The sequence below is a fragment of the Limulus polyphemus genome, unplaced genomic scaffold (assembly GCF_000517525.1).
Source record: "Limulus polyphemus unplaced genomic scaffold, Limulus_polyphemus-2.1.2 Scaffold40, whole genome shotgun sequence".
NCBI classification, from domain to species: Eukaryota; Metazoa; Arthropoda; class Merostomata; order Xiphosura; family Limulidae; genus Limulus; species Limulus polyphemus.
In genome coordinates, this window is record NW_013665650.1 from 256,668 (window position 1) to 269,853 (window position 13,186).

General features: G+C 34.6%; 1 protein-coding gene across 1 annotated transcript in view; it reads left to right on the plus strand.

Annotated features, from left to right (window-relative positions):
• LOC106461620 (potassium voltage-gated channel protein eag-like) overlaps positions 1 to 13,186 on the plus strand; it is a 143,173-nt gene that overhangs the window by 124,450 nt on the left and 5,537 nt on the right. Inside the window, exon 9 of the mRNA XM_013921462.1 lies at positions 8,735 to 8,931. Coding sequence (XP_013776916.1) covers positions 8,735 to 8,931 — 197 coding nt within the window. The remainder of the gene's footprint in view (positions 1 to 8,734; positions 8,932 to 13,186) is intronic.

The window sequence follows — 13,186 nt, forward strand, 5'->3', positions numbered from 1 at the left end:
GTATATACATATGTTGTTGATTCTTACTCTCGAGAATCTTCTACAACTTTGGAGAATAGTCGGGAGTTTCGCAATACATATTTAACTGTATAGGCTTTGCATGCTTTAAAATATAAACTTAATCTAAACAAACGTTGCTATTATAATAAATATATAATTAGAAATTCGTTACACTATGAAGTTTCAAATGATTGATATTTTTTAATATTTTGTGTCTTTTTTTTTGTTAGAATACATTTTTAAGGCTACCTATCCAAGTTTATGGAGAGAAATAACCAGTTTAGCTTTGTTTTACGGCTATTAAAATTCTGCAAGAGGAACTTCTTAAAACGAAAAGTCAGTATGAAAAACTTGTTTTACATTTTAAACATTTGTAAAATTGCTGCCATGTATAATATGCTCGTTCTCTTTTTCTGTGATTCAATAAGTCAAACTAACCGATTCCAAAACACTATGGATTCCTATCTCTACTAACCGAAATTTAATCATGAGTCTGTTGAAAGAATGAAGAGATGCAAATTTTAAAAAAACAACTCTACTATTAGAATAGATATTTAGCGAAGTTTGAGCAGGTAATATTTTCACTTTCTTTTAATAGTCGTTTTTCATTTTTCCAGATTTCTTTCTTGTCTGGCACACATACATGGTTTTAAGCCTTTTGCAGAACAATCTCAAATGCAGTAATAAGAACAGAATTCTGTCTACAATTCAAAGTGACAGTTTGTTCTTGTCAGTCCTTGCATTTATCGATTTGTAAATCATGCAAATGTAATGTTTCTTGCGATGGTTAGTGAACGTCAAAAATGCTTGAAAATGTATGCGTTTTTATGACGAAAGATCAACAGGATTTGTAGAAGCTGTCTCGTCAGATTTATCATAATGGAGTATTTTTACGTTTTACGTTAGACATTGCATGTTAAACATAGTAAATATTTTGTGATTGGATTACATAGACAGGTTTGCTTGAATAAAGACAACATATACTTTTATTTTATTTTTTTTTAATCCCGAGGCGGCTTACGACCGTTGGGGCACCTTAGATGTTGATGTAACATTGGTGATTCTCAGGCAGGTTTATCTTGTGGCGCCCATCTTCTCTCCAGGTAGCCGTCCGTAACTTAGCAGGGAAAACCAGCAACTAGTCTTGGGCTGCTGTTTTAATAAAGAATAGTGAAATTGAAAAGTCACATTATAACGCCCACACGGCTGAAAGGGTGAGCATGTTTAATGATGGGATTCGAATCCATGACATGCAGGTTGCGTGTCGAGCGCCCTGGACACCGGGCCATGTTAGGCTTAATGTTGATTCAGATTAAGAATAAAATAGAGTATTTGAAACTCAGCTTTGATGAAAAAGATCCCGTCTATGCCACTTATGGAAGTGGGATCTTGTAAAGAGGAGTTCCCATCCTTTCGGGCCTCTGAAAGCGAAACAATTGGAAGTGAGCCTTTAATAAGGCTCCGTCTCTTCTTCTGTCATATTGTTCCTCTTAATATTCTTTGCTTGCTTTATTGTTTAGATGAAATTTAGAAATTCTGGGTCTTTTTACTAACTTGAATGCTGAAAATGTTCTAATTGTTTGGTAAATGATTCAAGGAATTATTGTAACTTTTCATGTTTATTTGTAACTTTGTCTTATACTTAGCTAATAATCGTTTGCCTAATGGTTAAACCCTACAATACAGATCCACATATTACCATGTTTACTACGAGTATATGATAAGTAATATTTCTTTCTCTCTTCTTACTATATATATATTTTTTTTGCGTCTTCCTAAAACATTTTTCTTGCGAACCTGGATCCTCTCTTTCCCACCTCCATTCTCCTGGCTTTGCTGATTTTTTGATGCACTACTGCATAATGTTTATAAACGTCAATAACTGCTGAAGGTAATCAGTTAGAGTCAATATTACATTAAAAATGAGCTTATATACCTTTGAAAAATAATTACTATTTGAAGAAATATTGGTTGTATATATTAGCAAAATATTTCAGCGAGTTATGAATACTTGCGATAAAAAAGAAAAAATCATTGGAACTTTTGTTTTATAAAATTGGTCCAGCGTCTACTTTTGAACCCATGCAAATTTTGCAACATTTTTTGAAATAAAACCATTTATTTAATATTAAATCCATTATCCTGGACTTTAATGAATGTCCAGTATTGCAGGCCAGCACATGAGCTGTCTGATATAGCTCACAAACGGACTGCATCTCATGAACTAGTCATCACAGAAGTGAGGGTAAAACGTTACTTATGTAGCTCACAAACGGACTGCATCCCATAAGCCAGTCATCACAGAAGTGGGGGTAAAACGTTACTTATGTAGCTCACAAACGGACTGCATCCCATGAACTAGTCATCACAGAAGTGAGGGTAAAACGTTATTTATGTAGCTCACAAACGGACTGCATCCCATAAGCCAGTCATCACAGAAGTGGGGGTAAAACGTTACTTATGTAGCTCACAAACGGACTGCATCCCATAAGCCAGTCATCACAGAAGTGAGGGTAAAACGTTACTTATGTAGCTCACAAACGGACTGCATCCCATAAGCCAGTCATCATAGAAGTGGGGGTAAAATGATACTTTTCATCGTACCTCAAACATCGAACAACAGTGGAAAACCATCATGTTTGTTTAGTGTTTGATAGCAGCAAGAACGCTTGAAACATGACTTCCTTGTCTACTGGTAATAATTAATAAAGCCATGGATTCTTACTCATATTACAACATCTTGATCAATGCTGGATTTCCTGCACTGATTGCATTCACTTAATTAGTTTCACCTGAAATGACCATACCTCTTTCAACATGGTAATGCACCATGACATACCGCAAACTATGCCCAGCAAAAAATTTGACACGAATAATTTTCACAATCTGCCTTTTCTAGTTAGTTCAGAGTTCATACCTTAACCTTAAATGGATAAATTTGAATTGTTTCGGAATGCTGCCAAAATGCAGAACTTAAAATCTCAATGAGCTTGGAGGTCTTTCAAAAAATGGAGCTGTGACCTATTCCAATGGTTGATGACGGTAAGTGTTCAGTAAAAAAAACGTGTGCTCTGAAAGATTTGTAGTAAATATAATGAAATTGTTTTTACAGTACATTCTCTTTTGTTTAGAGAAAGAAAAGGCTGATTTAATTCAGAGCTAATATGTCTTTTGTATCTGACGAAACAACGTCCACCACTGAGAAAGCTAGAAACCATACATGTGCTGCCTTAGTACTTACACTATACAGTTTCGTATTTTTGTATTATTAACCTTAATGGTACTTAATGCGACACACGGATTGAAAGGCCGAGCCAGAAACCACTAAGATTTAGACATAGGAATATCTATTTTAGAACTGCTTAACCAGAATGAGGGAAAACAATTTAGTAGCATCTACTGCCTGTGCAGCTACTCCAATCCGAATAGGGAGATTGACTGTCACAGTTACAACGCCCTTACAACTGAATATACGGAACATGTTAAGGTGTATATCGCAGTTCAAAAGCTGGATCCCAAGCTAAACCCATAGTTAGTGATATCACATTTATCACAGTTTGAGTGAAAATTATCCTCTTTTTCTCTTATGAAACATAATTTACCAATATAAACAGTTGAGATATAATCATGAAATTACAATTTTTTAAAGATTTGCATTCTCTATTGCGACAGAATATTTTACAATAACTACGATTAAATAGTCGAAAAGTTGTATACGTTATTCTATAACATTCTAAAGCGCTAACTGATGATAAGTGTTTTTACTTTACGCTAATACAAAGAAGTAGGCTATGGACACTTGTAGGTTAATCTGATTTTCAAGTGAACCCAAAACGAAATTGCTAAATTGATCGTTTACGCCTAGATTGTATAAAATTCATCTGTCAGTCCATTCAGAAGTACATATCGAGCACCCAAATAGGCTAGTGAATAATATTATTGAATAATACTTTATTTTTTATTTCCAAATTTGCTGCTTTCTGGTCGTCAGAGTGACTGTGATAGCGAATAATCCTCCTTTCGGCCTTGGATACTGCAGCGTTACTTGACGTCATCGGTCTACAGTGTACATAATTTATCAAGAAACCTCAAGTAATTTCATTAGTCAGCGCGTGCACGTTTACAGCCACGGTTCATGTTCACTGAACGATCGCTCTTGATGCATTCTGAAATTATAACACTGTAAGGCCATGTATATATATATTTGAAAAAAAACAGTTCCAAAACTATCTCCCTTCTCTTTTTTTTTCACATTTTAAAGCTTTCCGATGTTCTATTATAGAAGAATATTTTTTTAGCTAGTTTTTTTTCTCGTTCCAATTATTTCCGGGAGGGTGTGTGTTAGACATCACAAAATGAACAGATAGAAGAAAACCAAATACCTTAACAATTGTCTCTTCAATCAGCTTTCGTGCAGCGTGACTTTTAGAGCCAGTATGCAGGGAAAGCTCATAACAAACCCACGCTAGACTTTAGCGATTATTCGACACATTAAGTCGTGAACCATCCAAAGAACAAAACGAAAACATTTAATTTGATTTGATTGCGTATCATTGTTTTTTGGCGGCGTTTCAGATGTTAGAAATGTACGCTCCAGTAATAATGGGCGGATCCCCATCAGGTTTTTAGGTTTGTTTGAGCATCTGCAGGGAATAATTTATGAGCTGAACACTGAATGAATATAAAATGAGCATCTTTAATGTGTTTTAGATATTTGAAAAGGGAAGCGTTCGTGACTGCCTCATGAAACATCCTCATTAGGAATACATGTACGATCAATAATATCCAAGATATATCTGACTATTGTAAGATGCACACGAAACTTAATATGAAGTCCAATCATGTGAGAACTCACAAGAGAAAAGTAATTTTAGATATATTTTAGGACAAAATGTTTTGTTTATTTAGTTATTTGTAATTAAGCACAAAGCTATACAATAGGCTATCTGTGCTCTGCCCACCAGGGGTATCGAAACCTGGTTTCTAGCGTTGTGAGTCCGCAGACATGCCGCTGTGCCATGGGGGGGGGGGGCGAGGACAAAAGGTTACAATACATATGCAATACACACAAACACACACACATATATATATATTAAATTGTAATCCAAATATGCGTAAAGACAAAATATAAACAAATATAAATAATGGTAAAAAAAATCATGAGTGGTGTATTACTACTTACTAGCTTTCAAAAGGCATTGAAGATAGTTCGTTACTTCAATTATACTACGACGCAGATAAGAATCCGCTGTGCAAAAACAGATAAACACATTTGAAATTATGAGAGGGCCTGGTTCAGACATTTGAACTATAATGATTTCAAAATTGTTATGACATAAACGTCGCTTCTAAGCTGGCACAGCATTATTGTAAGTAATCGTGTTTGTCATAATACATTAGTATTAGGCCTATTATTTTTTTAACATTACATTCCTTATCTAAGCCCTTAGGGATTTTCAAGAAATAGAAGATTGTATAATAATAGTACTTTAACAACACTGTGTTTGCCATATCTAATGTCGATGACGTATTTCGCTCAATTCAAAGCTCAACTGGTCGGTTGGAACACAATAAACTTATTAATGGTCGAAACACTATTTATATAAGTTATTTGTTAGAAAAACAATTGTTGTGGTGTGAACACCTTTTTCAAGATGGCTGTTGTTTGTAATATTGCACAAAGCAACACAATGGACTATCTGTGCTCTGCCCTCCACGGGTATCGAAACTCAGTTTCTACCAGTACAAGTCCGAAGACATACCACTGTGCTACTGGGGGGGGGGGGGGCTTCAAGATGGCGAAACATGATTATAATTAATTATACTTGTCATAATACATTAGTACTAGGCCTATTATATTTTTAACGCAACGTTTTTTGTTTAGTCCCTTAGAGATTTTCAAGAATTAGATGATTGTATAATAACAGTATTCCAACTACACTATGTTCGCCATGGGTAATTAAACAATTTCAAAATTGTTCATCTGTTGTTGCACAGCTGATACTCATCTGTGTTGACGTATAATTGACGAAACGGATTATTTTCAACGACTTTTGAATGCTAGTACATAGTTATATACCAATCACGACTTAATAAGTTTTTTGACATTTGTATATATTTCTGTATGTTTTTGTCTTTACGCGTATTTTGATTATATTTTGAAATATATCTTCACTTCGTTGTATTGTGGATCCTCAATTTTCGGTCACTTACACATAATGATGCTAAGTTCTCAAACTGTAATTATATGTTTAGTAGCAGAACCCGTTGAAACAATTCAACGGTAATCTTCCGAAAAATAGTGATGAATAAAGTGCAGTCATCTCAATCCCTTGATTGTATAGTGGGTCATTAACAAATGTCTTTTGTCATTCCAAGTGTTATTTCCATAATGAAAATTTCATTCCCTTTGTTTTTAAGCAAAGGAGACTGAATACAATAAACTGTTGGCAAAAATATTTGTTTTTCGATGCAACTTGTGTATCCTGCACATTTGAGAGATCAGTTTTGTCAAGTAGTTGCTGAGATTTTTTCTAATGGATGACACCGTTCCGTATCATTTTATTGAGCGTAAGAAAAAACCACTGCGTAAGTGAGCGGTTTCTGACAGTTGTCATTTCTATAAGAAGCATCACAGGGGAGATATTCAATTCAATTCAAATCAATTTATTCGACACGGTCAAGTAAAATCATGCATGTATATAACACCGACAAAGGGGGGGGAATAAATATATATATAAATCGAACAACAACAACTATACATATGCAACACGTTTTTTTCCGTTCATGTTCCTATCCTCAATATATTTCTTTCAATCTGTCGACAGAGAAAGTCCCATTTTTTTTCCATTTCCCTCACATTTTTGTTCTTAATAAATTGTTTCTCAGATTGACTGTTCAGCAGATATCAAAGCTAACGGATCGATGTTGATACCAATATGAAATTTTAGGAATTGCAAAAATAATGAATGATTTCCTTTTAATTTGCATTTTGATTTATATTTTTTGTGTGATTAACCGTTCAAGAGATACAAAGCGTGACAAACACATGGACAGACAATTGGCTATTATATATATGTGTGTGTGTGAAATTAGGCTTGCAATGTATGTATAAAATATATTACTATTTTAATAAAACACATCTACATATATGTTCATATCTGTAAGAAATATGCGAATAGCATTTTTATTTGTTATATTCATGACCGAGGAAAGTTTTAATATTGAAAAATGGGTCAGATTATAGATATTTTGTCATTTGATATTTACGCTTTATTTTGACAAACGATTTTGTTGGTTTTTTTATTTTTGAGCAACTGACTTCAAAGATGAATATAAATATCATATCTTAAGTTGAATACCATACTATGTCAGCGTTTGTTTCAATAATAACTATGACCACTTATGGGATATAAAGAGGCCGCACCATTTATTTTAAGAAGATATTTCTGACAGATATAAAATTCTCTAAGTTTTGATAATGACAATAATAACAGATAAAATATTTTTATACGACGTAAAACAATAAATTCAGAACATCAATTACTACTTAAGTTTGGTGTGAAATATTGAAATAAAATAGCTTTCAGAAATTTGTCACCATATTACATTGAGTTTCCTGAAATTACAGAGAGTTTTTTTTGTTTGTTTGAAGTTAAGCACAAAGCAATACAATGGGCTATCTGTGCTCTGTCCACCACGGTTATTGGTGGACAGAGTAAGTCCGCAGACATACCGCTGTGCCACTTGGGGGGCTACAAATAGGTGTTTCGTGCTTTAGGAGTGTGAATAGTTCTTAGCTTAAGTGGTAAAACATTATTAGTAAGACACTAAAACTTGTTTCTTAACATACTGGTCTATTGCTCTGTTTTTTATATTTTGATAAACATCCTTACATAATATAATGATTATAAATAGTGTATGTTTGCATACACACACACATATATATATATATAAATACATAACTTACTCGTGTAAATTATACATTTATGTTACATTTTTATGTTAAATGTTTGTTCAATTATATTTTATTATAAACCTAAAATGTATGTTTACAGTAGATATTATTGTATACATATACATTTACCACACCATCTTTAGTTTCAAGGTAACATATTCTATAATTACTAAATGTTACTAAATTTCAGCTACTTGCGAATCTACTTGTTTCGTTGATTATTAATTGAGCTTGATTTTCCAGTTTATCTATAATGCACTCATTTGTAGGCAAAGGGCACTTGTAGTAGTACTTTGATGGGCCGTGCGATGCTTGTTATTATCTGTTAGTTCCAAAACACAGGAGGGAAATTAACTCCAACCTTGGGTTTAAAAGTTTGACATCTGTAACCTACGAAAATAAAACAGTGTGTGATAATCGCATAACAGGAGAAATAATTGATTTATATAATGATATTTTGTATTTACTCCGCTACAGTCTTACCAGTATCATTAGTGTCAGTCCTGTCGACAAAAGAATTACAATCTGTAATCCCTTTTCTTCGTAAGTGGCAGGTAACGTCAAGATTAACAGATATTACAAAATAAAACAAGTGGCAGCCCAGATTTCTAGATTCTTCTAGAACTCTAGGCTTCTAGGTTTTTTATTTTTTATGTAACATGGTATGGTTGCTTTAAGCTTAGTATATTTCATAGAATATCATCTTTTTTTCACAGTCACAGATATTATATTGTTTGTAATTTTCCGTAATTTACATTGACATTTCTTTTAAAACAGGAAAAGGCGATGTTTTCGGGGACGTATTCTGGAAAGAACCTACAATGGGTCAGTCCTGTGCTAACGTCAGAGCCCTGACGTATTGCGACATACACTCCATCAAGAGAGACAAGCTTTTGGAAGTCCTCAACTTTTATCATGCTTTTGCTAATTCTTTTGCAAGAAACCTTTTTCTCACATATAATCTAAGACATAGGGTAAGATTTCGTACTATATTTCTTTCTAATTACTGCTCTATTTCTGTAAAAATATCCTTTGTGATTACTTGTTTTAGCACAAAGTTACACAATGGGCTGTCTGGGTGTGTTGGTCGAGGGGATTAAGCTCCGAACTTTATAGTTAGAAGCCCTTCTACCTTACCGCTGAGCTACCAAGAAACTAGCATATATTTATCAAATAAGCAAATGTAATATTGATAGTTATAAGTCTATAAAAATCTTAAAGATATTAAATGTATTACTAGTGTGAAAAATACATCTATTGGTCTATATTAAATCAAGCTGTTTGGAAATAAATAAGAATATGTTTTTGCAATGCCAAGGGCCCGGCATGGCCAGGTTGTTAGGGTGCTCGACTCGCAATCTGCTTTGGAGTGCAAATTTAAATAGTGAAGAGATCTGCAGATCTTTTTCTTGCTCAGCAATAAGTTTACTTTTAGTAAACGGAACTTCACCAGGTAAATCAGATCCCTCACGTCCATAATTGTCACTCACCGAGGTATTGTCAGTAGGACGATCATTCACATGATCCCCGTCGGATCCAAAAAATGTCAGAGACAAATGTATAATATCGTCCTCTGAATCCATGTCTATCATTTGTTTTTGGCTTAATTTCTTAGCCTGAGCTCGAGTCATATCACACTAGGGAAACACATTGGAATTCTCCTCAACGACAGCATCATCCTTAGATGAAACAATGATCGGCTCACTAGCCATTTTAGGTTCGGCAACAACTTTTTCCCCCAGCCAAATCGTTTCCCCAAAATAATGATACACCCTAAATTGGCAGAGTATGTCTTACTCCAACCATAACTGGTCCCGAAACTAGGTCTGATGCTAAAGAAATGTTATGAAGAGGAACATTAAAAAACATTTGTTGCTCAAAACATCTGCATAGTAAACAGAATCGCAGATTCGGTCCTCCGACTGAAGTGATAAGTGAAGTGTAATCGATAGTTACTGGTGTAATACCATAGTTAAAACTATGTGATCCAAAAAGAGTCAACGCTGCTGAAAAATAGCTGGTGTTTGCGATCATTTATCAAGTTCAAAAAGAGAAGTCGGTTGATTAGTCTATTGGTTCATTTTATAAGTTCACCAGAACTGTCTTAATTGCTTAGACGTCAGTATAAGCTCAATAATAAGGAGAATGCTGTTTTGCCTGATTATCACACTGCCATATACATCTCCTCCCCTAAAAATGTTCTTTTGTTTTTGTTTGTTGAATTTCGCGTAAGGCTACTCGAGAACTACCCGCGTTAACCGTTCTTAATGTCGAAGAAAGAGAATAGAGGGAAGGCAGCTAGTAAACACCACTAACTCTTGGGTTACTCTTTACCGGCTTTGAGAGTCAAGTACCCTAACCACTAGGCAATGTGTGAAAAGGAAAATGTTTTAGATCTACCTACACAGACTTTTGTCTGTACCTTTTTTTTTTTTTTAGTTTCTTTGTGTCTGACAGAACAACTGGCAAATTTCTTATAACCTTCCTTTTTTCCTGCATTCAAATATGGATTCAAAAATACTAACCTTATGCAATTTGAAACAAATCAAAACAAATTTAAAATGATTAAATATTTTTAGATACATTTACTCTTTTATGTTAACTATTAGAAATTAATGTAAACTCTCGTAGTATTAAATTCAGATATATCTAATTGTATCATAACGTTATGAAAACCAGTGTCGAGTCAAATAGTCCCAAAACATAATTGAACAGTTAAGAAAGAGGATTTATCTATTTTCAGGATTGCTATGTAAGTCCATCAAATTATTAAAATGTGATGGACACAGCACAGATAGCCCACTGTGTAGCTTTGTGCTTAACTACAAACAAACCACCTCTGGTTACTGATGCAGTAAACACATTATTGTGATATTACTTATAGAAAAACATATTGCTGAAATATAACAAGTATAAATGGGGTAACATTTTGGAGACTACTTTAATACATAAAATATTCCTTTTCAGAGTTTTATGTTACCTGCTTTAAAATAACCACAAAGTTTGGTGTTTCTAATAGTTAGTTTGTTTTAGAGCAAAGCCACATCGGGCTACCTGCTGTGTCTCCCGCGCCGTATCGAACCCCAGATTTTAGCGTTGTAAGTCCGTAAACTTACCGCAGTCCCTCTGGGGGACCTAATAGCTAGCGAAAACCAGTAAATGTTTATTAAATAGTAATATTCTGTTCCAATTTACCTTTTCGTTACCTCCAAATGACGGGTATCGAATATTTTTACTTGAGTTAGATTACGTTTCTTCAAGTACGATTATGTCACAGTAATTAGTGAGAACCCTAAGAAACGACAGCTAATAATGGTTGAATCAAATACTTCTAAGACTCGTTGGGTTTTAGTGGGCAACCGGTCTTTATCAATGTTTTCAGATAGAAGGCGCTTGAAATGACAATTACGATTGGACTCGTTTGTGTCATCATAACACTATCCACTATGTAAACTATTATATTTCCTTCAGACTAAAACGAAACGTCAATGCTGCTGGTTGCTTTATGCCGTATTAATACTTATGTAGTTTTACTTTGAGGTAATTATATTAATGTGATTATGGAAAACATGTGGTCAGAAAACGCTAATTTTTTTATAATCGCAATTGGTTGAATATATGTAAAAGTACTTACTTTACCCTCGTAGCTAGTGAAGTGAGGTTGTAATATTTTACTAATCAAAGAATATTTGATGTAGTTATGTGGAGTGGAGTGTAAAAAATACATATATATATATATATATACGTGTGTGTATTGTATTGAAGATATGCTTTGATTAGAATGTTAGTTGTCATTTGGTAATAACAGATCAACTGACCACCATTATAGGTATTGTAGCTACAAAGTTCATGGGTGCAGACCATTGGCATACATGTGTATATAAAACTGCCCGAGGTATACTTCAGCTATGCACAGTTGGTCAATATCACTAAAAATCACTTAGTTTACACATTTTACACGTACAACTACATCCGCAGTCCATTTTATTTGTTTAGGGCGCTTGACTCACAATCTGAGGGTGCGGGTTCGAATCCTCGTCCCACCAAACATGCTTCCCCTTTCAACCATAGGGACTTTATAATGTGACAGTAAATCCCACTGTTCGTTGGTACAAAAGTAGCCCAAGAGTTGGCAGTGGGTGGTGATGGCTAGCTGCCTTCCCTCTAGTCTTTAACTGCTAAATTAGGGATGGCTAGCACAGATATCCATCGTGTAGATTTGCGCGAAATTCAAAACAAACAAATATAATTTGTAATGGAATGTATTGATTTATCTGCAGTAATAATGGGTGTATAAGTTTACCATGCTTTCATGTTCAAGTAATATATTGAAGAAACAAAAATTATTACGTTTACGAGATATGCCAAAACAGAGTCACGTTTTCCGGTTTACTAGACTTCGCTTATCTTGTGTTACCAGGTATTTGATATTTACAGTAACAACGCAACGAAAAACAACTCGGGGAACAGAGTTGTTCTTCAATGTAGGTAATATTGTACATATTCATTTGTAGTTTTAGTTATCTATAGTGTTCAAATAAGTGATTCATGTTCAGAAGTGCACGTGTTTTCTACCTTTCTATTTCTTTATAACTGCTTGTTTGTTTTTTTTTAATTTCGCGCAAAGCTACACGAGGGCTATCTGCGCTAGCCGTCCCTAATTTAGCAGTGTAAGACTAGAGGGAAGACAGCTAGTCATCACCACCCACCGCCAACTCTTGGACTACTCTTTTACCAACGAGGAGTGGGATTGACCGTCACATTATAACGCCTCCACGGCTGAAAGGGCGAGCATGTTTGGTGTGACGGGGATTCGAACCAGCGACCCGAAGATGAACTGGAGAAAGTTCCAAATGGTTATTTTTTCAAAAATGGTGTGCTTATGAGGAAATGTAGACCACCAAATGTGCCAGCTTCAGAGGACTGGGCTATTGTTTATATAATCGTTGTTCTCAAAGCATATCGTTCTGAAATATTGAAAGTTGCCCATGTACTCCCCATGGGAGGTCATTTAGGTGTCAACAAGACATGTGACAAAATTATGAGACATTTCTTTTGGCCAAAAATTAGGCAAGACGTTTATCAGTTTTGTAAAACTTGTCATACCTGTCAGTTAGTCGTAAAATCTAATCAGAAAATTCCTGTTGCTCCTTTGGAACCTATTCCAGCTTTTGAAGAACTTAAGTTCCATCCTGAGGACATGGTCTTAGTATTGTTACCTACTAAAAG